At 42.6% G+C, this 26223-nt stretch overlaps 2 protein-coding genes, 1 long non-coding RNA gene and 1 pseudogene across 28 annotated transcripts in view; 2 read left to right on the top strand and 2 right to left on the bottom strand.

Moving 5' to 3' along the window:
* The window catches only part of LOC105478880 (NADH:ubiquinone oxidoreductase core subunit V2), a 34945-nt gene extending 26961 nt beyond the window's left edge, over positions 1 to 7984 (bottom strand). The window contains exon 1 of one of the 2 annotated variants that reach the window (XM_011736593.2): positions 7810 to 7984. In XM_011736593.2, coding sequence (XP_011734895.1) covers positions 7810 to 7863 — 54 coding nt within the window. In that variant the 5' untranslated portion in view covers positions 7864 to 7984. Of the gene's footprint in view, positions 1 to 7279; positions 7365 to 7809 lie in introns of those variants that run through there. The other variant, XM_071085681.1, reaches the window with a different exon arrangement.
* LOC112426116 (adenylate kinase 2, mitochondrial pseudogene) lies at positions 2136 to 2982 on the top strand (annotated as a pseudogene).
* Positions 7985 to 14255: 6271 nt separating the features above from the next.
* LOC105478874 (cyclin-J-like protein) overlaps positions 14256 to 26223 on the bottom strand; it is a 107114-nt gene continuing 95146 nt past the window's right edge. For 21 of the 22 annotated variants that reach the window (XR_011617130.1, XR_011617131.1, XR_011617132.1 and 18 more), the window contains 2 exons: positions 25639 to 25815; positions 14256 to 15321 (listed from right to left, as the gene is read on the bottom strand). The gene's annotated coding sequence lies outside the window, so the exon portion shown is untranslated. The remainder of the gene's footprint in view (positions 15322 to 25638; positions 25816 to 26223) is intronic. The other variant, XR_011617133.1, reaches the window with a different exon arrangement.
* The window catches only part of LOC105478876 (uncharacterized), a 38387-nt gene continuing 35060 nt past the window's right edge, over positions 22897 to 26223 (top strand). Inside the window, exons 1-2 of one of the 4 annotated variants that reach the window (XR_011617135.1) lie at positions 22897 to 23161; positions 24409 to 25546. This is a non-coding gene — a long non-coding RNA (uncharacterized lncRNA). Of the gene's footprint in view, positions 25547 to 26223 lie in introns of all 4 variants that reach the window. The other 3 variants (XR_985561.2, XR_985564.2, XR_985560.3) reach the window with 3 other exon arrangements.

Raw genomic sequence — 26223 nt, 5'->3', positions numbered from 1 at the left:
CTGAAAAACAAAAGTTTTTCAGTGCATTTTATTTTAACAAAGTTGATGCTGGGTTAATAATTGTGAAATCTATTTCAAGGATAATCGTAAATACAAACGCTTACTCTATGTCAGATTTCATGGTATAAACTTTACAAATCTACACTATAATTCATTTAATCCTCTCAGCAAGCCTACCAAGTAGGTATTATTATCTTATTTTACAGGTGAGAAAATTAAGGCTCAAAGAAGGGGGAAAAACTCTCCCTAGATCACACAGCTAAATAAATGAAATGCTACATACAGATTTTCCTGACTTCAGTACATGCCTTAACCACTAAAATTTAAGTTTTGCTGTATTTTCAGATAGACATAGGAGGACTTTTACAAACATCCTCCAAGTAAAATTCCATCAGTAACTTAGCTAAAAATGTTATTCAGGTTAAAACCTAAGTAATTTTTACCATACTATGAGAGAATTAACAAATGTAATTTGGCTAAATTTTATATTATAGAAAAGCTGCACGAACAGCCCAGGTATTACAGGCACTGTGCATTACAGATTAAGATAACAACATTAATGATTCCGGTCATCTTGACCATACATTAAAGAAAACATTCTTTAAAGATATAAAATTCCACATGGATACAAGCAACAACCAACTGTTCTAAGGACAAGAATAATTTATAGAAATGAAACACCCATCCAGTGGACCTGGGGTTCAGTCTCATCTCATGTTCTTCACTGTCCTTGTATATGTAACTAGCTATACCTACGGCATTATCTCAACTTACACCTTCCACTCATCCATCATGACCAAGGTTAACCTCCTCCTCTTACCCCTTTAAAGCCCCTAAACCTCCATCTCTTTTCCCTAAGCAAAGTGAAATCATTTCCCTAGTCTGCTTACACTGGCACACCTTTTATTATTAGAGTGCCTATTAAATTTAAATCTTCACCATACATAGTGATTTCCCTTAGCAACTTCAATTGTTTCAGCAACTTCAGAAAGGTAGATTAAAAACAAAACAAAACAGGACTTGCAAATAAACCTAGCCCTTACTACTGTGTGATCTTGGGCATTTATTTGTCCAGCAATTTTCATATATCTTACCGGTAACACCTAGCAAAATATCCCACAGATAAAGCCACCTTCCCCCTAACCAAAATGTGTGTAAACTGTCTTTAATGTTTTGTTGAATGAAAGACATTTCCTACAACTGATTTATAACATGCTTCCCGAACTGATTCAAAAACTACTGACAAGGTTCCCCATTGGAAAATCAGACTGACTTTCACTTAATAGGTTATACACCATGGTCAATAGACTTATAATTAATTATTCAATGTACTGAGCACTAAGGTACTCAACAGTGCCCAAAGAGAAGGGAAAGCCAACTATTTATAACTTTGAAACGGAAACTGAGTTCGCGTCTCTAATAAAAAGGTCACGTCTCTAATAAAAAGGCCTACTGAAGCTCACTGCATAGTTTGTTCATTCTCTCTCTCCTTAAACTGCTAATTCATGGCTATGGCAGGCAGAATAATGGTCTCCCAAACATAACTACATCCTAATCCTGGAAACCTGTGAATATTAGTTTACACAACAAAGGAGAATTAAGGCTGCTAATCAGCCAACCTTAAAATAGGGAGATTATCCTAGATTATCTAGGTGGGCCCAATGTCATCAATCACAGCATTCTTACAAAGTGGAAGAGGAAGGAGAGTCAAGGAAGAATATGTGATGAATGCCAGAAGTAGGGTCAAAGTGATGCATGTAAGAACTAGACCTGCCTTTGCGGGGTTTGGAGATCAAAGAAGGGATCAAGAGCAGCCTCTAGGAGCTGGAAAAGCCAAGAAAAGAGATTCACCTCTAGAGCCTCCAAAAACGAATGAAGCTTGGCCTACACTTTAATTTTAGCCCACTGAGACCTATGTCACTTTTAACCTCCAGAACTGTAAGGTAAAAAATGTGACGTTTTATGCCACAAAGTTTGTGGAAATTTGTTACAGCAGGAATAAAAAACTAAATGTTTTGGGGTGTTTTTCCTACATTAACTTCTTTAGAGTCCTTTGAGTCACAATGGAGATACACTGGGAAATTACAAAATCAAGTTTAAGAATCTCTAATGGAGAGTGAGAGACTTCGGTGGACATGGCTCCCAGCGTGCCAGCAGCAGAACCCGAGTATCCTAAAGGCATCCGGGCTGTGCTGCTGGGGCCTCCCCGGGCCTGTAAAGGCACCCAGATTGGCTGAAAACTTCTGTGTCTGCCATATGGCTACTGGGGACATGCTGAGGTCCATGGCGGCTTCTGGCTCAGAGCTAGGAATAAAGCTGAAGGCAACTATGGATGGTGGGAAACTTGTGAGTGATGAAACGGTAGTGGAACTCACTGAGAAGAATTTGGAGACCCCCTTGTGCAAAAATGGTTTTCTTCTGGATGGCTTCCCTCGGACTGTGAGGCAGGCAGAAATGCTCGATGACCTCATGGAGACGCGGAAAGAGCAGCTTGATTCTGTGATTGAATTCAGCATCCCAGACTCGGCTGATTCACCCCAAGAGTGGCCGTTCCTACCATGAGGAGTTCAACCCTCCAAAAGAGCCCATGAAAGATTGCATCACTGGGGAACCCTTGATTCGTCGATCAGATGATAATGAGAAGGCCTTGAAAATCCGCCTGCAAGCCTACCACACTCAAACCACCCCACTCATAGAGTACTACAGGAAACAGGGGATCCACTCTGCTATCGATGCATCCCTGACCCCTGATGTCGTGTTCGCAGGCATCCTAGCAGCCTTCTCCAAAGCCACATCCTAGTATCAGAAGGCCAGACGAGACTACACCACTGCTCATCACCCCGCGGCGTGATCCCTGCTCTTAGGTGCTGGGCAGAAGGGAAGGGTGGTCAGGGTGAGGATGGTGAGGGAGGGCTGGTGAGGGGCTCAGAGGAATACTGGGAACAACAGTAGTGTTATTGTAGTGTGGCAGTTTCTTTTATACATAGGTAGGAGTTTTTAAAGTGTAAGGGAAAAATTAATTTTTAAAAAAAACCATGCTTGGAGGGTGGGGGTAGAAATAGAGAGATACAGTATTGTTTCTAAGGAATTGGGTTTTCATTTACTCTGGACTGGTGAAAATATTTTTTAAAGCCAGTGCACTAAGACGTCAGCTTTTATCTCAGAACCCCATGGGTTCCAGACCAAGAGTACAGGAAATCAAATTGTCGTCCTGTGTGTCTATAGCTTGCAACAGGGAGGCTTTGATTACTGACCCTGGTTCCACACACTGTAAGATCAAAAAACCGTCTCCACATTTGAAAGAGACGTAAGGTGTATTCACAGGGATGGTGGCTCAACAAATCAAGCATACTGGAATCAAGGGGAGGGGGAAGGGAATGGAATGGAAAGGGAGGCTGATTCCCTTCCCCTGACTTACCACTGATTTACTAGGCTACCTACTCTCATGAGTAACCTCTCACAGCTACCCAGCACATGCCAGTCCTATGCTTCTTTTAGCTGCAGTGTGTGAAGGGACTCTTTTAAATAAATGAGCAAGTGTCCTAAGCTATGTCATCCAAAGATTGTCCTTTCCATTATCAAATCCTGTGACTGGGATCACTCAACAGCACTGTGATGTATTATTTTCAATGAGGTGCCTTTCTTAACTGACCAAATGCTGCTTTGTTTGGCCCCTAAATCAATAAAATGTTAAAATTTGTTAAAAAAAAAAAAAAATCTCTAATGGAATGGGGGAAACATTTCATTGTACAAAACTTAAAATTTGGAAGGAAAAGTGCCACCACACAAGATGGCATACTTCTAGTATGGCTAAGTAGACACTGTCAGGGCAAACCACTGAATAACTATAAACTCTGGACAAAATATTTTATAAAAACAAAAGCTTTCTGAAGGCCCTGGGGAACAACCAAACAGGCAGACACAGAAGGGGAGTCTACATGCATAAAAAGCCAATGAGGTTTTTGTTTTTCCTTTACATCTTTTAGCCTGAAGGCAGGCCTCACTTAGAGTTTAGAACAACAACAGACATGGTAAAGTGGGAAATCCCAGAAAAGGAAGAGTCAGAAAGGGGGAGGGAGTCCTATACATTCGGTATATAAATTCTACGGAAATCTCTGGCTGAACCCTGAACCATGCATGTACATGCTGCAGACTCCAAGGAATCTAGCTAAAAGAACAGAACCAATATTTGATCTGCTGCCCACAAGGGATATGGATAGCAACAACAAAACACACTATTTGGAGGAATAAAACAGGATCTAGAACCTCTACAACATTATCATTCACAAAATTCAGCATACAATCCAAAATTGTTCAACATATGGGAAACAAACAAAAAAGGAAAACACATTTTCAAGAAGAAAGAATCAACTAGAAACTTCAGGACAGCTATAATCATGCTTAAAGACATAAAGGAAAATATCCTCAATGAATGAAAAAATATACAATACAGATGGTCCCTGACTCACAATGGCCTGTCGTGCAATTTCCCAACTTTAAAGCATGATGAATATTCAGCATGCTCCTCGATTAAGTCCAGATAACCCCACTGTAAATTGAAATTTACATACTTTCAATTTACAGTGGGTTTAATCAGGATGTAATCTCATTGTAAGTAAAGGAGTATCTGTAATTGAAAATGCCACCACAATCCTCTCACCTTCAAAACTACAGTAGCAGCTTGGGAATGAGGCAGTGGTAAGTTCTAAAGTGGCATCAACATTACAGAAAAACCATGGGCAATTACTGAAGAAGGGAATAAACTTATTCTGATTATCTATTACTCCATAATTTATAACTTTTAGTCAATTACTACAATCACCTAATAGGTATTATCTCACTTTACAGAAAAGAAAAATGAGGCTCAAAGAGATTGTGATGGCTCAAGGTCACACAAACTAGTACTTAATTCTGGCCATATTTTAAGCAACAATGAGCTGAAAAGCCTCTTCAAGAGAATGGCAGCTAGCAAAGCAGAAATTAGAATAGGCAATTCTAATTTGAAAGCATAATCATTAAAGGTTTCTCATTTAGGCCGGGCGCGGTGGCTCACGCCTCTAGTCCCAGCACTTTGGGAGGCCGAGGCGGGCGGATCACCAGGTCAGGAGATCGAGACCATCCTGGCTAAAACGGTGAAACTCCGTCTCTATAAAAATACAAAAAATCAGCCGGGCATGGTGGCGGGCGCCTGTAGTCCCAGCTTCTCAGGAGGCTGAGGCAGGAGAATGGTGTGAACCCGGAAGGCGCAGCTTGCAGTGAGCCGAGATCGCGCCACTGTACTCCAGCCAGGGCTACGAGCCAGACTCCGTTTAAAAAGAAAATAATAAATCAATAATAAAAAATAATACTAAAGGTTTCTCATTTAGGAAAGGAACTTAGGTAGACTTTTCTTGTACTTTTCTTGATACTTGCTCGGTTTAATGTGAAATCCCACTACTTGTGAAAGGTTAGAAGGGCCTGGTTATATAAGCAATAGAACAGCCTCACAATGGAATGCTATGTAGCATTAAAATGACAGTGTAGAAATGTCTACTGATAAGGAAAGCTGATCAGAATACATTACAAAAAAGCAGGCTACCAAACAGTATAAATAATATCTTCCCCATTTTGTAAAAACTAATTATCTGTAAGGTCTGTTAAGTGTAGACATCAAAATGTTAACAATGGTAATTTCCAGGTTGACAAGACAATGGATGATTTTTATTTTTTGAGCTTATTCTATGTGGTAATCTCAATACTGTTTTTCCTATAACGTATTACATGTGTAATAAAAAACTTATTCATCAACTCAAATATTGTGTACATACTGCATATCAGGTACTATTTGTTTAAAAAAAGCGGGGAGGGAGAGGCGGAGTGGGAGGGAGACAGAGAGGGAGAGAGGGAGAGAGGGAGAGAGGGAGAGAGGGAGAGAGGGAGAGAGGGAGAGGGAGAGTTGTAGAAACATTAAACCTGATTAAAATGGTCCTCCACTACCTCAAGTTGTTCTTTTTCATTGTTAAAACTGCTTTTCAATTTATACTTCTAGCCCCTTTGCCTCAAAAACAAAAGAAAACCTACAGGCACTCTTATTTCTATTCTTTCTACCATGTCTGATGCTCATCATCTTTCACCTAGCATTCTGCAAGAGCCTCTTATCTACTTAGTCTCCCAGTTTCTGGGTCCAAATCAAACCCATTCCACCCTCAGTCCTATCCAGTGAACCATCCAAAACAGAAACCAGATCTTATTTCTGTACTCTAAAAACTTTCACTGACTTCTTACTGCCTCTGAGATAAAATCAAATTCTTCAGTATGGCACGCAAGGAGCTCCAATATCTGGCCCCTGTCTCTCCCTTATTTCATTTGGGAACACACCTTACCTCCAACAGCAGAGGTGGCTTCTCATACATACCGATCTTTTTCTTGCCAACAAGGCTTTTTTTAAGTTGTCCTTTCCACCTAGAATACCCTCTGACCCCATGCCCAATCTGTTAGTACTACCTTCAGGAAAAATCTTATGCACCTTGAAACCACATTGGATGACCCTATTCACATCTCTAACACTGTGCTTTTACATCGTCTCATATTTATCTTAAAGTTCCTCTTACGTGAGACTATCAATTTCAAAAGAATGGGAACTAAGTCTTTTCCTTATCTGTAATATGAGGAAAAAGTAATATCAACCTCAAAAATGGGATGTGGAATGTAGATATTTAACTCAGTGCTTGGCATACAGAAAACAGTTATCAAATGACTATCATTATTATCCACACTGTTACCTAGAGCTCAGCAGTGCATGACCTACAGTAAGACTTCAAATGTTTACTGAAAGACTGAACTCTGCAAAAAGGAATATTCCCATTTTACAACTGAAGAAACTGAGGAAGATTAATAGCACAAAGTCATAGAGCCACAAAAGGCAGTTAAGCTACCATCCAAACTCGAGTCTAATTCTTAAAACCCTGAACTCATTCTCAACGAACATACACTATCTCCCTCTTGCTGAGAAATGACTTAACCTATTTTACTCCTAGAAAACAAACAAAACTAAGGCTTCTTTCCAGTATTACTTGTGTAACAGGCCCTGTTGTTATAATTGACATTTTCTGGAATCTGCATTTTTAGATTAACATGAAGGAGTGTTTCAACTTCTCTGCAATTCAATTTCCTTGCCTACAATGAGATGTACTTGGATCTCAAACAGACCATTTAACCTCTAAAATCCTGTGGTTCTTTAACTGGGAGCAGTTATTTGCGGCGCCGTTCTTTCAGAGTTAGTTTGATACCATTTATTTACCCAGCATTTCCGATATGCAAAGCACAACTGCAGTAAATCAAACATTGGTCACCCTTTTCCAGCCCTAAGGAAGTTCTCCGTAAGCCTTCACGAAACAAGCCAGAGCTCTCCAGTATGCTGCAACCTAACAGCATCCAGGTCACTAGGCTTGAAATGCGAGGTGCCTCCTTCGGGGCGGGGGTCTTCGAAACTGATCTGGCCAGGGCAGGCCTAGATTCTGCGCTACAGCGAAATAGCAAAAAAACAAAACAAAACAAAACAAAACAAAAACACATCACCAAGCAGCCCCTCTTTTCTGTCCTCCTCGACCAAACTAGGAGTACACTTCCCAGTCTGGCAGCCCTCCCTCGAGGCTTCTCTCTCACGGTGGGGCTGCAGCGGCCTCCCTAAGAGGGCGAAGGCCGCAGTGTCCTTGCTGCCGCCTGCAGGCCCGTGCAGAGCCCAGGGCTCTCCTGCGCCCAAAACTAAGGGAGACACAGAGAGCAAGAGAAGGGCGGCAGCAGCGCCGGGCTCAGCTCGAGCCTCCTTACCCAGTGGGCGGTGAGGCCAGCCGCCCTGGCCCGGAGCGCCGCGGAGAAGAACATGGCGGGACACACTGTTCACCTCTCCCCGGGCGCGCCAGGCGAGAATCCCGAGCGAGCCCAGGACGCACAGCGTGCGCGTTCCCGACCCCAGGCCTAGGCGTCCCGGGCGGCACGCCGCTCCCTACGCCGAGGGGCGGTGGCCGACGGGAGGGAGCGAGGGCGCGCGGGGGCTGCTGGGGCCCCGTGGGCGGAGACTTCCCGGGGGAGGGGCGGGGACCAGCCCGTGCTCGGAAAGGGCGGTGTCCCACGGGCTGCCGCAGGGGTCCGGGCCTTGAAAGGAAGTGTCCGGGAGCTGCGCCCTGGGCTCCTGGGTAACGAAGCGCCCGCCTGGATTTATAGGAGTGAGGTTCCCTCATGGAGAGCCTTGTGAGGTTTAGCCACCTCCTCTTATATTGCTGTTAGTTAAAAATAAATTCGGGTTGCAACCAACTATAAATCTTGTTCTACATGTTATAAATTCAAAACACAGAAGGCTGCTACCCAGTGTGCTAGCCATAGACACCAAATGTCTTGGTTCCCATTCTTTTGCATTAGAGATATGTGCGACATATTTAGGGGTGAAATGGTATGATGTCTGGAATTTGCTTGAGAATAGTGAGGAGTGGGAGGTGAAAAATAAAGCAAGTTGGCCATAAGTACGGCCGTAGAAGCTGCATGGACGTTCTTATTTACTATTCTCTGTATTTTTGTACACATTAGATATTTTCCATAATAAAGCTGAAAAAAAAAACCCCACTTCCTTCTTCATGTTTGTTTGGTTATCTCTGGAAATTCCAACAAGTATTTACTCAGTAACAGCTCTAATGTGCACAGCACTATTTCCTGGTGTGGACTACCTCTTGATTTTTTACGTCACTGCCTTCTTTTCTGGAGTGTCAAGTCCTGTACCCACCCCCTTCCTTTTGCCCATTTTCTTTGCTATAATAAACTTGTGAATAGTTTCTAGAACATTCACAGTAGCACAGGGATTTTTAAAATTTATCCCTCATTAGTTTAAAAACTCAGAAATATTCCATTGCAACCCCTATGAATCATATTTCGCAAATTATAGAATTCAAGACACGGGGCCGGGCGCAGTGGCTCAAGCCTGTAATCCCAGCACTTTGGGAGGCCGAGACGGGCGGATCACGAGGTCAGGAGATCGAGAGACGATCCCGGCTAACACGGTGAAACCCCGTCTCTACTAAAAAATACAAAAAAATAGCCGGGCGAGGTGGCGGGCGCCTGTAGTCCCAGCTACTCGGGAGGCTGAGGCCGGAGAATGGCGTAAACCCGGGAGGCGGAGCTTGCAGTGAGCTGAGATCCGGCCACTGCACTCCAGCCTGGGTGACAGAGCAAGACTCCGTCTCAAAAAAAAAAAAAAAAAAAAAAAAAAAGAATTCAAGACACGGAGGACTGCTGCCCAGTGAGCTAGAAATAGATACCAAATGCCTTAGTTCCCACTCCTTTGCCTTATATTTTATGTTAGTTTGCCTCTCCTAACTCAGCTTCAGTATTTCCCTTTAAAAGGGAAAGACAGTCTGGCTCTTAAAGTAAATGTATTTTGTTATAAAGTTACCTAAATACTTATACACCTGGCCGGGCGCGGGGCTCACGCCTGTAATGTCGGCACTTTGGGAGGCCAAGGCGGGCGGATCACGAGGTCAGGAGATCGTAGACCATCCTGGCTAACAGAGTGAAACCCAGTCTCTACTAAAAATACAAGAAATTAGCCGGTCGTGGTGGCGGGCACATGTAGTCCCAGCTACTCGGGAGGCTAAGGCCGGAGAATGGCGTGAACCCAGGAGGCAGAGCTTGCAGTGAGCTGAGATCGTGCCACTGCACTCCGGCCTGGGCGACGGAGCAAGACTCCGTCTCAAAATAATAATAATAATAATACTTATACATCTAACACTATTGTGCACATAATAGTTCTTACTGCTTATACAGCTAAAACCAAAACATGTCACAAATACTTGATGGATGATACAGACATTATATGGATTCTTTTTGAATCTGTAATGCATGCTTTTACTGGATTTTATTAGGGCCTTCTCTGACTCCCAATCCAGATTAGTCCTCAAGATACCGTCCCAAAATATGCCTGCCCGCACTTTCACTACATTTATGACCAGATTATAACCTCCATGGATGGAGAAACCTGCCCTTCCCATATTGTTTGGTGCAGCAACTTGCACTATACCTGGCAAATGGAAGGCATTCAGTAAATATTTGTTGGCTGAATGAAAATCTTGCTTATAGTGCAAATATTGTGCCTACCTAAAAGGGTTAGAATTATGCTCATTTCTATTTGTCTTAGGTCCGAATTATGCTTGTTTCTATGTGTATCAGTGAGAGTGCTTTTCACTACAAGTAACAGGGGATCTAACAAGTAGATTAAAGGATACTGAGTTCATCATGTCACATGAAAAACAATTCCAGAGATAGAGTAGTTCCAAGGTTAGTTAATTCAACCCTGCCCAATGATGTCTTCAAAATGTTTAGCAGCTTCCATCTTTTTACTCCAATATACTCAGCCGTGTCTCCTATTATAGACACAAGATACCTGCAGCAGTTCCAAATATCATATGCAGATGACAACATTCCAAAGAAAAAGAACTCATCTCTAAAGTGTCCCAGATGTTCCTCCAGCAGACTTCTTGTCTCACTGGCTTACAAGACATAGTGGTTAAGAGGGAAGCTCTAGAATCAAACTATGGGGGTTCAGCTGCTGCTTTCTAGCTGTGTGACTTTAGGCAAGTTAATCTCTCTGGGCTTTGGTTTAATAATGGTACCTTCCTCATGGCTTTATTATGAGAATGTGAAAGGAAAATAAATCTCGGGACCCCCAAATCACTAAGCCGAGGGAAAAGACAAGCTGGGAACTATGACAGGTAATCTACCTCCCATTTTTTTTCCTAAATAAGATAGCTACAAAGATAAAAAGCTACATACCTCCCTCACAATTTGCCCACAAGGAAATTCCTTATGGACGAAGGAGAGACGCAGCTCGATGTCATCCCTCTGAGGCTCGCCTGAGACAAGAGCATATCCGATTGCTTTCTCTGCCCTATTGTTCGTGTGAAAATGCAAATTCACTGAGCCAGACTAAATTTTGTATTCAGTGGAGGGCTGATCAAGGACTCAAAAGAATGCAACCTTTTGTCTCTTATCTATTTAGGATTTGGAAGCTCTCCCTCAAGTTGTCTTGCCTTACCGAAGTGAACCAATGTACATCTTACACATATTGATTGATGTCTCATGTCTCCCTAAAATGTATAAAAGCCAACCACCTTGGGCACATGTCAGCAGGATCTCCTGAGGCTATGTCAGGGTGTGTCCTTAACCTTGGCAAAATAAACTTTCTAGATTGATTGAGAACTATCTCTTTTGGTTTACAAGAATGAAACTGAAATGGCATCACCGTCTGGGGTAAATATCCAGGGTTCGGCATCTCCCGCCAAGAGGATTAAGGAAACGGACACGTGGGTGGGTTAAGGAGCTTAATAGGCATAAGAAAGGGGAGAGGAGAGCAGCTCCTTGTAAGACGTCTGAAAAAAGGGGCAAGGGCGGACCACAGCAGATTTTATAAGCAGGCTTGAGGAGGCAGTGTCTGATTTATGTAGGGCTCACAGATTGGTTTGACCAGGTGTGACGTGGGGAAGGCTGGTCTCCCAACCCTTATCTTATTATACAAATGGGCTTTCCACTTGGGCAGTGCCATCTAGTCTGCTTCTTACTGTACATGTGGCTGGCAAAAAGAGAAGATGGTGCTGCCACTTTGAACATGCCTCATCCCGAGTAGTATATTCCCATGGGCACAACTGCCGGAATTCACCTGTGCAAGCTCCTAGTTTGCTTGTCTATGTCTGCAGCTCGATTTTACAGGCTGCTCTTTGTTAGAAAAGAAAATGATTGGGGGCTGTTTTTAATAAAAGGAAAACCTTACTGAGGACTCCCATACCCTCACTATCTGCCTAAGCAATTTCTTCTTAACTCCTGTATCGAAATGAGTTGATACCTTTTAAAGTTCTTTAACAAGTACCTAGCACAGAGTAAACGCTTAGAAAGTGTTAGCCTTCATTATCATCATCACCATCATCAGAACAAGACATTACAATATTATGATGATTAAGCCACTAATTAGAAAGGAGAATGGAAGGGCTAGTTTGGGGCCCATTAGCTCCTGAACAAAATAGCTCTGCCAGCAAGGAAGGGGCTGAAGAAGTAAATCTAGGTAGGCAACTAATGGGGTCATCCACAGTAGACCACCCTCTTTTTGAGTTCATGACCTATAGAGAAAGTGTATATCCCATTGGTGCCTGACACTAATCAAGGACTTACCAGTTGCCTCCAATTTCTGTTACCTAAGAGCAGAACCAAAAAGTGCAAAGAGTAATGTTTAAAACAGTAAGGATGAGTGCTAAGGGAGCGTCTAGCCTGTTAACACCTTCTTGAAGATGTTACAGAAAGTAAGATGCTTTTAGTTCAATTCAACTTTATTTCAATACAACTGCCAGTAAATGTGGCACCACACTGTTCACCAAGTCAAAAGACTTGTTAACGTCCAGCACAACTTTGGCTTATCCTTAGCCCAAATATTTATTTAGTGAGAAAGTCAGGATGAATATCTTTTAACATCCAGTAACGTAAGTTAATTTCTGGAGCCACTCCACTTATAAAGTAACCTCGTGTGCAATCAGCTATTCTCAGAGTCCTTAGGATAGAATTGTGGGGGCTGTTTGGAAAATTCATCTTCTTCCTCCCACTATCAAAGTCATTATTTCTGGGCACAGACCAGCATAGACATCGATGATTTCAAGTTACTGACCTAACCCTACAAGCTTGATTGAAATTGGCTTGATTATGTAATGAACCTGTAATGAACACCATGGCTGCCTGGTTTGATATATTGCACTATTCTAAGTTGGCACTAGTATCATAAGCCCAGGGAAATTGGACCTAACTATAATGGTCAAGCTGTTAAATAAAGAATGTGTGGGCGTTGGGGGTGGGGAGTGAGGTACTGGAGGCGGGGGAGCTAGGATAAAGTCTAGAGGGATGACCAAATGTGGGAACTTTGACTCTTTCATTCCTGATTTCTTCGCCATTTAAACCATCACACACGGGCACTCTCAAGGACGTGGTATAATGAAAACCATGAGCTTTGTAATTGGATTTGAATTCTGACCTTGTCACTCACTCACTTTTGTGAAGCTTTGGTTTTCAGTTTCTGAAAGTATAATTAGAACATTAAATCATTCAGTTTATGGAAAATGATGAACATGGTGCCTGGCACACAGTAAGAGTTCAGAAAAGCTTTGGGTTTATTTGGTGTTTTTTTTGTTTTGTTTTGTTTTTTTTCAGTATCTAACAAGTTGTCCACTCCATCTATGGAACAGTTTAGTCAGATATTCTATATTGTGATTATCTCCTAAGTCACATCCTACTTATTAAAGCAGCCACAGGTAGATCGTGCACTCTGGCTCTCAGCCTGCCCTCACATAACAATATTGACCTGCCTGCCTTGCTGGGTTTTCTAATGAAAAATGTGAGCTGCAGGCCCAGTCCTGCTTTGCAGGAAGAACTGAGAGCCAGTTGGTATAAAGTCAAAACTCAATGGAAGGGAAGGATGGGATAAGGTTACTGCTGGGTGTGTGTGTGTGTGTGTGTGTGCGTGTGTGTGTGTGTGTGTGTGTGTGAGAGAGAGAGAGAGAGAGAAGTATTTCCAGCAGGAAACTGGAGCGTGTAAAGAAGAATGATCTGGTCACGTTGGTAAACTGAAGTGTTAGACCCATTTCGCACTGAAGTGAGCAGGGACATGAGGTTGGCGAATGAGTTCTGCATGATTCTTCCAGATTCTTCTCAAGTTATTCTTGCATATGCAAGACCAAAAGGGAAAATGAAAATCAAAACAGCCAGTAACTTAACTATATAGACTTCAAGAACAGAGTGTTTTAAAAAAATAACATAAGCAGAACGTCGCCTAAACCATTATCAGATTCACATCGCTCGTTACTTCCCCAACATGGGACTGATCCTAGCAGCTTCCGTGGCTGAAGTGAAATTTTCTGTCAGAATTGGATCCCTGCTTCCCTAGCAAGTAGTCAAAGTAATTAAACAACAATGAATGTAATTCTTGCCTGATAGATTTGCAGATTGCTGATCACTGTTGTTGTGGAGCTACATGCTCTCATTGGTGATGGTAGGAGTGTGATAAAATCAGCCTCTGGAGAGGGTAATTTGGCAATATGTATTCGGTTTCTTAATATGCATTTATCCCAAGGAAGTAACTGAAAAAGTATACAAAAATGTTCATCACGGTGTTATTTGTAATACTGAAAACCTGGAAGCTATGTAAATGACATCAACAGAGAATTTATTAAGTAACAGTACAGACATACAATGGGATGTTGCTCTGCAGATTTAAAAAATAATAATGAAGATCAATATTCATTGTAAAGGAAAGATGCCCATAATGTGTGGCAGCTTAATAAAAAAAGATTACAAAACATCATGTATAACATTACTACATTTTCTGTATATGCATAGGAAAAAATATGGAAAGGTAAAATGTTAATGAGAATTCTCTCTGAGTGATGGGATTAAAGGTAATTTTCATTTTTTTCTTTATGCTTTTTGTATTGCCTGATTTTATTTCAATTAACACATGCTATTTTATGGTAAGAAAAAATAAAGCTATATTCATTTTGAGAAATAATCTAATAAAGTAAAAACAAAAGTGAAAAATTTAATAATTCTCTTTTATACTCATTTCTTTTTAGTGAATGTAAACCTCTTTAGAGTATACTTCTTTTGATTGCTATTAATTTTTATTCAGGTTTGAATTTAGGGTATTGAGGAGTGTGGGCTGAGAAGAGGCAAACAGGTCAGTTCTTAGACTCTTCAGGCAGTTTGCATTCTAGACAGAATAGCTCTGGACTCCCTCCCTCAGACTGCTCCTTAAAATCCCTGTAAATATTTGAATTCATGTCTTCCTTGACCGGTTACAAAAATATTCACATAAAGTTTCTTTAAATAGTCAATTTTCTTGCACGTTAAAATTTTCCTTGACTAAGAAAAATCATAATGCATCTCAGTGGTTCATTTGCTGCATATGCTTGTGTAGCAAGATGTAAATAGTCTAAGCTGTATAATGAAAGAGTGGTCGGAGCAGGATGAAATTGGTCAGAAAAGACTTTCATTTATGCATTTACTATGCAAATATATGTTTAGCTCCTCTTATATGCCAGGCACTAGGGTACTGGAGATACAAAGGCAAGAGACATAGCCCTTCCTGGGAAGACCTTACATGCTAGCAGGGAAAAGATTATAGTGTGTGTGCAACATGAATTGGGAACTTAGAGAGGAAGGAATCCCAAAGTCTTATTGGGGATGTCAGATGTCACAGGGCATGTAACACTTGAAGATTACACAGGAATTTGCCATAAACAGGGTTTCTTGGAGGTACGTTTTCACCTGAAAGAAATGAAAGATAAGCATTGCTAGAGAGCAGCTAGAAGGTCAAGGTGGCACATAACAAACCTAAACAGATTCTGATAATAAAGGTTACAGCAGACGTTGTTCCCCTTCTTCCTCTGGGGCCCACTTCCTGCCAGGTCATTTCAGTGCATAGTAACAGAGGCACGTGATGTTGGTGCCAAGGCTTTCATCGTCCTTTGTGGATGCTTTTGGCAGGGCCTCGCATACTGTGTGTGTTAATTGTTGTGTGCTAATGGCAAGATGACATACGATAGAACTTTCAAGCCAGATAATAAGGGGCTTTTGCTCTCAGGGGAGTGGAAGGACAGGAACTGTTGTGTGGATTCTGAGATAGCCTGACTTGATGGGCCCTGGTGTCAACATTTTAGAGCAGGAAAGACTAGAAAACATCTGGTCCAATCTCCTCATTTTATAGGTTAAAAAATAAAAAGTTACTGAGAATGCCAAGATCTTAGCAACCGCCTTCTTCATGAATAAATTATTGAGTGTGATAATTTTGTGTAGTGTTGCTCTAGTACGTCTCTATAAACCTTAAGGAGAAGATTCATTTTGTTCATCTGGCTGGCAGAGAAGTCCTGCTTAGTTACCTAGCTCTAGCTCATGTGTTTCTTATGTTTATATAGTCAAAGGTCAAAAGCTGACTAAGAACAGACGAGTTCTTTCCTTTTGCATCATTTTTCAACTTCTCAAAGGGCTTAAAATAAACGATCATTTTCCACTATTTACTTAAGGGATTTGTTTTTGCAGTATCCGTAGTTCTTGGGAACCCCCCCACCACCACCCTGTTGTAGTTATGAAGTGCACAATCTGATTCTTACTCATCTATCAACATCTAAGGAATGCTAGTGTTAATATGTATGGTCTAAGTCACCCAAAACGGAATAAGAATGTTGAAATGGCCGGCGACGTTTGTGACTTTCCACAAATATCTTACATGTATAGAATCAGGAAATCACTCCTCCTAAGACAGAGGTGATAGACAAATTTGTCAAAGGAAAGAGAGTCTGCCCTTACTTTCTCAGGGACCATACCTACAGCAGGGTGTGAAAGGCTGGCTTCTAAGATAACCATAGCAGGCCAGTTTGACTTTGTGTAAGCATATGACGCAGGGGAATGGAAAGTAGTAGGGTTAGCATCATTTAATAAACATGTACAGTGGTTACAGAAATTCCAAGTTCAGCTAAAAGCCTCCACCAACAAGTGTCATGGTGTATCTAAATAAGAAGAGTCATGAAACGCAATATGAAATTATCTATTAAAAGTATTGGCCAGGCATGGCGGCTTGTGCCTATAATCCCAGTATTTTGGGAAGCTGAAGTGGGAGGATCACTTGAGGCCAGGAATTTACGATCAGCCTAGGCAACATTGTGAGACTCCATCTCTAAAAAAAATTTTTAAATTATCCAGGCATGATGGCATACGCCTGTAGTCCCAGCTACTTAGGAGGCTGAGGCGGGAGGATCGCTTGACCCCAGGAGTTTGAGGCTGCAGTGAGCTATGATTATGCCACTGCTCTCCACCTTGGGTAACAGAATGAAAGCCTGTGTCAAAAAAAAAAAAAAAATCAGTTTACTCCAGCTGAGGCTTAATTGGGTTATGCAAGTAGGCTATCTTTGTGAATACTGATTTTGCTTAAAAATAAGAGAACCGCTCAGAATGTTTGTCATTTTTATGGAATATCCCAGTAAAACAGTACATATGTGTATTGAAAGAAAGCCGGAAAGGAAAGAGGGAAGGAAGACAAAGAAGAAGAGAGAGAGAGAGGAAAAGAAGGAAGAAGTGAAAGAATGAATGAATGAGCGTTATGTATATTAGTTATGAAACCAAGGAGTAATTTCTCTTAATAAATGAACTTCCTTTTTTTTTTTTTAACAATTTTGCATGTTTAAAAATATTTATTTTTTTCTTTCACTTTTATACTTTTTAAAAATTTTTTTGTCAATTATACTTTTTGGGTTTTTTTTTTGTTTTTATTATACTTTAAGTTCTAGGGTACATGTGCACAACGTGCAGGTTTGTCACATATGTATACATGTGCCATGTTGGTGTGCTGCTCCCATTAACTTGTCATTTACATTAGATGTATCTCCTAATGCTATCCCTCCCCACTCCCCCCACCCCACGACAGGCCCCAGTATGTGATGTTCCCTACCCTGTGTCCAAGTGTTCTCATTGTTCAATTCCCACCTATGAGTGAGAACATGCGGTGTTTGGTTTTCTGTCCTAGAGATAGTTTGCTCAGAATGATGGTTTCCAGCTGCATCCATGTCCCTACAAAGGACATGAACTCATCCTTTTTTATGGCTGCATAGTATTCCATGGTGTATATGTGCAACATTTCCTTAATCCAGTCTATCATTGATGGACATTTGGGTTGGTTCCAAGTCTTTGCTATTGTGAATAGTGCCACAATAAACATACATGTACATGTGTCTTTATAGCAGCATGATTTATAATCCTTTGGGTATACACCCAGTAACGGGATGGCTGGGTCAAATGGTATTTCTAGTTCTAGATGCTTGAGGAATCGCCACACTGTCTTCCACAACGGTTGAACTAGTGAACTTCCTTTTCTAACCAGCATTTCTTCTGAGGTAAATGCTAAAACAATGGACACATTCTTAAACCCACGGAAGTTCCAGACTTCTAAGAGCTTACGAAATTTTATAGCTGTCCTTATATAGAGAGGAGAAATTTACACAAGTTTTCACAGGAATTTCCTCTTCTGCTGAACTTCGACTCTGAATCTCTGTGGGCACTACTCCCCAGAGCATATGCAGTTCCTAAATGCCTGCTGGTTGACCTCACTAGATAAACCTAGATTCACATTCTGTTTGCCCAGTGTCTGGGCTCTAAAGGCTCATCCGACTGCCCTGGCAAGTGTGGATTTTACTGGATACAGTTTCTATTTGTCCACATTATAGGTGTTCTCAGATTTGCATTTTGAAAAGTATTATTGAAAAATGAAGATAGGCAGGGCCAACATGGGGAAAGCCTTGTTGACATTCATTTAATCAAGTATTCCTGAAATAGGCTGGGTGCGGTGGCTCACACTTGCAATCCCAGCACTGTGGGAGGCCAAGGCAGGTGGATCACAAGGTCAGGAGATCGAGACCAGCCTGGCCAATAGGGTGAAACCCCATCTCTACTAAAAATACAAAAATTAGCCAAGTGTGGTGGCACACATCTGTAATCCCAGCTACTCAGGAGGCTGAGGCAGGAGAATCCCTTGAACCTGGGAGGTGGAGGTTGCAGTGAGCTGAGATCATGCCACTGCACTCCAGCCTGGGCGACAGAGCAAGACTCCATCTGAAAAAAAAAAAAAAAGTATTCCTGCAATAGTAAATTTCCCCTTTTTATGACCACTTTCTAAATTTCATAATATTTTGTTAAATGTGTACCCTGGGACATGGGATAGATTTGTCATTCACTAGACCATTCCTCAAACCCTTTAATGTTTTCCAAGTTTCTTTCATGTGTCAGGGAAGGGTACGCTAAGTGTTGAAGATGTCAAGATATTGGATATAGTCTTGCCCTCACGGAGCTCACAGTCTAGTTATTAGTACATGACCGGGTTCATAGTGGACTTGTCTGCTAAAGAGTATGAAATTTATAACCCCAAAGCCAGGCGCAGTTGCTCACGCCTGTAATCCCAACACTTTGGGAGGCCGAGGCAGGTGGATTACGAGGTCAGGAGATCAAGACCATCCTGGCTAACATGGTGAAACCCCATCTCTACTAAAAAAAAAAAAAAAAAAAAAAATTAGCTGGGCGTGGTGGTGGGCTCCTGTAGTCCCAGCTACTCGGGAGGCTGAGGCAGGAGAACGGCATGAACCCGGGAGGCGGAGCTTGCAGGGAGCCGAGATCGTGCCACTGCACTCCAGCCTGGGTGACAAAGCGAGACTCCGTCTCAAAAAAAAAGAAAAAGAAATTTATACCCCCAAACTCTCCTATTTATGGTCTGCCCCCTCTGAAATCTGATATTTGTGTTGCTGTAGAGCAATCTTTCAACTTGTTTTGTTGTCTTGGGAATAGTAAGCATTCAAAATAACAAATATTATCAAGCTAGGCGGTAAGAACACATGATAGGCAGACTTATAAGATGGCCACCAATGATTCCTTGTGTTCATGGCCTTATGTAAGAAACCCCCTCCTCTTGAGTGTTGGCTAGACTTAGTGACTTGCTTCTAACCTATAAGATACAGCAAAGGGGATGGGATGTCCCTTGCTTATTAGGTCAGAAAAGATTGTGACTTCTTTCTCTATTGCTTTCTTGGCTTGTACACTTTGGTGAAGCAGACTTCCTATTGGAGAAGCACACCTGGCTAGGAACTGAGCCCTTCAGTTCACCAGTCCATGAAGAACTGAATCCTGCCAACTACCATGTGAACTTGGAAGCAGATTCTTCCCCAGTCTGGCCTTCTGATGAGACCAAATATTTGGCCAACATCTTGATTACAGCCTTGCAAAATACTGAGAAAAGGACCCAGTTAAGCTGTGTCCAGATTCCTGACTCACAGAAACTAAGACAGTACATGCATCTTGTTTTAAGATGTTAAGTTTTGGGATAACTTGGTATGCAACAACAGGTAATTAATTTTAAAAAATTCTGTTCTTGAGGCCGGGCGCGGTGGCTCAAGCCTGTAATCCCAGCACTTTGGGAGGCCGAGACGGGCGGATCACGAGGTTAGGAGATCGAGACCATCCTGGCTAACATGGTGAAACCCCGTCTCTACTAAAAAATACAAAAAACTAGCCGGGCGAGGTGGCGGGTGCCTGTAGTTCCAGCTACTCGGGAGGCTGAGGCAGGAGAATGGCGCAAACCCGGGAGGCGGAGCTTGCAGTGAGCTGAGATCCAGCCACTGCACTCCAGCCTGGGTGACAAAGCGAGACTCCGTCTCAACAAAAAAAAAAAAAAAAAAAAAAAAAAAAAAAAAAAAAAATTCTGTTCTTGAGGAGTTGACAGTAGAGCTGGAGTAAGGCAGGATGCCAACTACAGCTCAATGTTAAAGGTAGTGCCATCTTCCGTGATTCCACAGAGGTTGCTAATTCTGTGCATTTAGCATTTTAATTCTCGTGTCAAGCCATCTTGATTTCTGTTCTTATAGATTTTCCAGCTGGAAAGACTTGACCAACTCTATCTCTGCAGCTTTCATCCTGTATTCCACCTCAAAAGAATGATGATAAATAGTTTAATGTCCAACAAGACTACAAGTTCCTTGAAAGTAGGAAAAGGACCAGGCATGGTGGCTCACGCTTGTAATCCCAACACTTTGAGGAGGCCGAGGCAGTAGGACTGCTTGAGCCCAGGAGTTCAAGACCAGCCTGGGCAACATAGCGAGACCTTGTCTCTACAATAAAATACAAAAATTAGCCAGGCGTGGTGACACACTTGTAGTGCCAGCTACTCAGAGGCTGAGGCAGGAGGATCGTGTGAGTCCAGGGATGTTGAGGCTGCAGGGAGCCAAGATCATGCCACTGTACTCTAGCCTGGGTGAGACCCTGTTTTGAAAAAAGAAAGAAAGAGAAAGAGAGAGAGAGAGAGGGAGGGAGGGAGGGAGGGAGGGAGGGGGAGAGAGAGAGAGAGAGTGAGAGAGAGACAAAAGAAAGAAAGAAAGAAAAAAAGAAAGAAAGAAAGAGAAAGAAAGAGAAAGAAAGAAAGAAAGAAAGAAAGAAAGAAAGAAAGAAAGAAAGAAAGAAAGAAAGAAAGAAAGAAAGAAAGAAAGAGGGAAAGAAAGAAAGAAGTATTTTATACTTAGTGCTCTTTCATAGCGCCTAGTTCATGCCCTTTCATGTGGAGGGAAGGCTCACTAAATATTAAATGATGAACTATATTCTCAGAGTTAGTAAAAGAGCAAAAAACACAGGAAAGGCCTCTGAGAATTCTGGATGCATCTGGACGTAGGTTTTGGTGGGGGGCTTGCCTGAGCAGTGTTATATAGGGCTCTGATGCACAATTCATGAGCTAAACATAAGGTAGGGAAGAATTCTACAGGTAATAATTTTGTGATACTTACTCCAGAAGCTTTCCAGAATGTCCAATGCAGCAGCTTTGAGTGCTGTTTTTACTGATTTTTATTTATTGTAACTTTGTTATAAATAATAAAATTCATAGCACAGCTGCCTGTGCTATGCCTGTAAGCCCTAGATACTCACTATCACCATCACCATATATCACAGGGCAACCTACTGCAAGCACCCACAACTTTCCACTTGAGGGCTTCAGCCTGAAGTGCAGGTGCACCCCTCAGCCAATGACCGTGGTAATGGGAGGGAAAAACCCTAAGCTTTCTTGCCTTTTTTATGTGGCAGGACTCTGAGATGTGCTCTATGCTGTCATTCATAGTTCTCTAGTGGGACTGAACCCCATGGACTCACATGGGTAATTCATTCAGGAATACTTCCTTGGGTCACCCCTAAAATAAACTACTTGGACTCAAATCCTTGTCTCAAAGTTGGATTCTCAGGAAATCCAACTTATGATGCAAATGAACAGAGACAAAGATAGGAGGCTTGGCTGGGCACAGTGGCTCACGCCTGTAATCCCAACACTTTGGGAGGCTGAGGCCAGAGGATTGCTTGAGTTTAGGAGTTTGAGACCAGCCTGGGCAACATGATGACCTCATCTCTACAAAAATTGGCTGGGTGTGGTGGCATGCACCTGTAGCCTAGCTACTTGGGGGGCTCAGGTGGGAGGATAGCTTGAGCCTGGGAGGTCAAGGCCGCAGTAGGCCATGTTTGAGCCACTGCACTCCAGCCTGAGTGACAGAGCAAGACCCTGTCTCAAAACAAAACAAAATTAAAAACAAACAGAAAAAGAAAGACGGGAGGCTTAAGTGCTAGTCATTGATTTAGTCAAGCACCTCAAGAAACAGCTAGACTTAGCTTGGTGAAGTGGGATCCAGTGGAGAAGGCTGGGAGGGGCTGGACTTATAAGTTGACTTGCTCACTGGGGTGGGGTGACAGCTGAAGCCAAAGGGTATGTAACAGGAGCTGGTAGCTTATGGGAGCAGCTATGGCACTATGGCAGGGATCTGGCCTGCAGGAGTCTGGTAATGTATCAGACAGGAGAGCACTGGGTTGGCAAATCCTGGTTGGATTTGGATGTCCAGGCAGCCAGGGAGTAATGAGAAACGTCATCAGCAGGGAGCCAGATTCTGGCTTCAGTCAGGGTCGGAGGGGGCTTTTCATCCTCTAAGGATGAGCTGCTGGGACAGAGCGGCACCCCAGTGCTTAGGGAGACTTTGGTGCTGAACATGAAACAACACATGGCCTCAGGCAAAAGAAACGCAAGAAAGCTGAATCCAAGACCAGGCATAAAGACTGATGAGAGAGCAGCATGGGCTTTGGAATCTGAGAATCCTTGGTTTGAATCGGCTTCCTAACTTTCCAGAAGTGTGACTTGGGACATTTTGATTAGTCTTTCCGAGCTCAGTGTCCTTATCAGGAGAATGGGGACAGTGGTTCCTCCCTCACAGGGTTGTGGTAGAATTTTAATGATGTAAATATGAAGAGAGAACACGAGGACAGTGGATCACTTCTATATCTGAGTAAACAAGGACGGCTCTGAGAGGCCACGCTTTCCACTGGAATCGGAACTTGCTTTGAATACAGATAGAAGATAATGATGTTCTCAGAAACATGATTGATCAAAGAACCTTATCATATCCTTTCTTACGTTACTTCCTCGTACCAGGCAACCACTTTTGCTGAAGATGATGCTTTTCAGGCAGAAGGCAGAGGAAGCTGCGTGACTCAGACATCATCACCAGGGATGTTAAGCAGGCTGGCCCATCGCAAGAGCCAAGGAGTGTATGTGAGTGCGCGTGCATGCATGTGTTCCAGAGAGGTGGGGTGCAGGGGGTGGGATGGGGAGGTCTTCAAGGTGTCAGATCGTGTTTTCGCTCCTGGGGAACTGGCATTACATCCATGTTGATGAGAAGAGAGGTTCAAATAATTCCTGCCTAAGGTTTGATGGGTCCTAGAGACTGGAAGAGGTCAAGGTAAGGACGAAGAAAATAGCCCAACAATGAGAAGAGAAAGGTTGGAGAAGCCGTGGAGTAGGAAGGGTCCAAAGCCAGACTTCAGTGCTGAGGCACTAAACATGCCAAGACCCATGCACCTGGGGCAATAATGCCCTCCTGGGCCAGAGTAACATTCACGATGCTGAACTACTGGTAAGGTTCAGGTGCTAGCAAGTTAAGACGGATGCTGGCCAGCAGTACGTCAGTGTTTTCAGCCCTGGCTCCAGGGGTCTGCCAGATAGCACCAGGAGTACGTATCTATTGGTGCCCCAGGTAGTAATTACTACCTAGAATCTGCTGAATGTTCTATTTCCAGGACTCACACATATGAGGCTAACTTTGTATTAGGCCTGTTAGAAAAGAGAGGAGGTTACAAAAAACACAGGAGCTTTCTGGGAAATGTGGCTATTTAAATAACAACACTGACGTTAAATGTCCTTAAACTGACCGAGAAATCTAGGGGAGAAAATTCTCAAGCTGTATGTTTTTCAAAAAACAAACAAAAATAACCAAAAAAACAAAACCAAACTACTTTCCATATCTTTGGGCTGACAGATAATATTTTTTAATGATGTAGACTTCCCAACAACTTTTACAATACTGACAAATAAAATCGTGGCTAACAACTATAAATCAACACAGAACTCGATTTCCTTCGAAATCGAGCTGGAGGAAGGCTTAAGTCATTTCCACAAGCCCCATTTCTGTGAGGCAAGGTCCAGTGAAGTCCAAAGGAAGTGGCTATAGTCTTGTTGTGGCTTCTCAACCTCCTAAACCCTCCCAGCTCTTGAATGGCAAAAGCCAAAAAATATGGGTCACTTTTACTGCTGCAACTGGCTCCAGCTCTAGCCACCCAAACCAAGCCTGCAAGGGGCCTAGTAACACTGGGGAAGTGCAAGTGTTTATTCTTAAGTAAACAACTTTTTTTTTTTTTTCCTAGTTTAATCAAAAAACCTCTGATAAGGTTTGGTTTTAAACTATATGCAAATATCGCAATCTCTGAAGAATTTAGCAAAGATTTATTTTTTTCTCTTTCCAGACTCTTGACAGACACAGCCTTGCGTAAAAGCAAGCTGATTCTAAGAGCACACAAATCGGCAAACGCATTTTAGTGCATAAATTCATAAATTCGACTGTGGAGTTGTACCTTGGTTTCCTAGTTTCTGCTTAAACATTTATAAAAAGCAGAGTTAGGTGCAGTTTTCAGTAGATAGCCTCCACTGTGTGAACCAAGTCAGATTTCAATTCTTCATCTAAAGGTACTGATTGATGTTGTCAGATGCTTTCTGACGTAGATCCCCAATCCAAGGGCCAGCAGGTGAAACAGAAGCAGAGATGGAAGAAAAACCTTCAATAATTCTTTTTAGAAAATACTCCCTTTTGGCCAGGCGCAGTGCCTGTAATCCCAGCACTTTGGGAGGCTGAGGTGGGAGGATCACTTGAGCCCACGAGTTCAAGACCAGCCTGGGCAACATGGTGAGATCCTGTCTCTACAAAAAAAAAAAAAAAAAGTAGCCAGCCACAGTGGTGCATGCCTATGGTCACAGCTACTTGGGAGGCTGGGGTGGGAGGATTGCTTAAGCCTGGGAGGTGGAGGTTGCAGTGAGCCATGATCATGCCACTGTACTCTAGCCTAGATGACAGAGGGAGGCCCTGTCTGAAAGAAAGAACGAAAGAACGAAAGAACGAAAGAAAGAAAGAAAAAGAAAGAAAGAAAGAAAGAGAGAGAGAGAAAGGAAGAAGAAAAGAACAGAACTCCCTTTCATCATAACACATGTGTTGTTCATGCTAAGAGATGTTGTGTGCTTTGTATGTTTGTTTAAAGAAGTTATCTTTTGGGAAGTGCTATGGCTTGAATGTGTACCCTCCAAAATTCATCTTGAAACATGATTCTGATTGTGGTTGTATTAAGACTCAGGGGTTTTTGGATGTGAGATGTGATTAAGTCATGAGGGCTTCCCCCTCAAGAATAGATTCATGCCTTATAAAAGGGCTGGAAGGAACTAGCTTAGGCCCTTTTGCCTCCTGTCCATTCCGTTATGTGAGGACACGGTGTTTGTCTGCTCTGGAGGATGCAGCCACAAGGTGCCATCTTGGAAGTGGAGACTGGACCTTCAGCAGACACTGAATATGCTGGCACCTCGATCTCAAACTTCCCAGCCTCCAGGACTACGAGAGTAAGTTTCCGTTCTTTATGAATTATCCAGTCTATGATATTTTGTTACAGCAGCACAAACAGACTAAGACAAGGGGAAGATTTCAGACCAACCTGACTAATCCTGTGTCCAATCTGAGTTTTTCTTCAAAATGCTTTCAACTTATCTCAATGTGATCTTCCTCAGGCCGAAAGCTGTTTTATTGCTCTGGTGCGATCAGCGACTATTTTCAGGGTGTCCGTGAGTGAGGTTCATGCTGGGCATCAAGTAATGTTTTTTGCATGTCATGACTGTAAATGGAAATTGAAGTTAGAGCCCTGCTCCATCCCCATGCTGACTAGGGTACAGTTGCACCCCCAGGCCCTGCGGGTCCTCCTCCTGCAGCCCCGGAGCTCTGCAGCTCGGTGGTCAGAGGGCAGACAGGAGGCTTGTCAGGATCTATGGCGAAGAGCAGCAAGAGTCTAAACACACCACTGCTATTTTTTGCAATATGTTTTCACTTATTTATTTATTTATTTTTGAGACAGAGTCTCACTCTGTTGCCCTGGCTGGAATGCAGTGGCGCAACCTCAGCTCACTGCAACCTCTACCTCACAGGTTCGAATGATCCTCCTGCCTTGACCTCCCTAGTAGCTGGAATTGCAGGCAAGCACCGTCACTCCCGGCTAGTTTTTGTATTTTTAGTAGAGATGGGGTTT

This window comes from Macaca nemestrina, chromosome 19 (genome assembly GCF_043159975.1).
Source record: "Macaca nemestrina isolate mMacNem1 chromosome 19, mMacNem.hap1, whole genome shotgun sequence".
NCBI classification, from domain to species: Eukaryota; Metazoa; Chordata; class Mammalia; order Primates; family Cercopithecidae; genus Macaca; species Macaca nemestrina.
The sequence above is the reverse complement of the archived record's forward strand: the minus strand, read 5'-3'. Positions and strand labels throughout refer to the sequence as shown.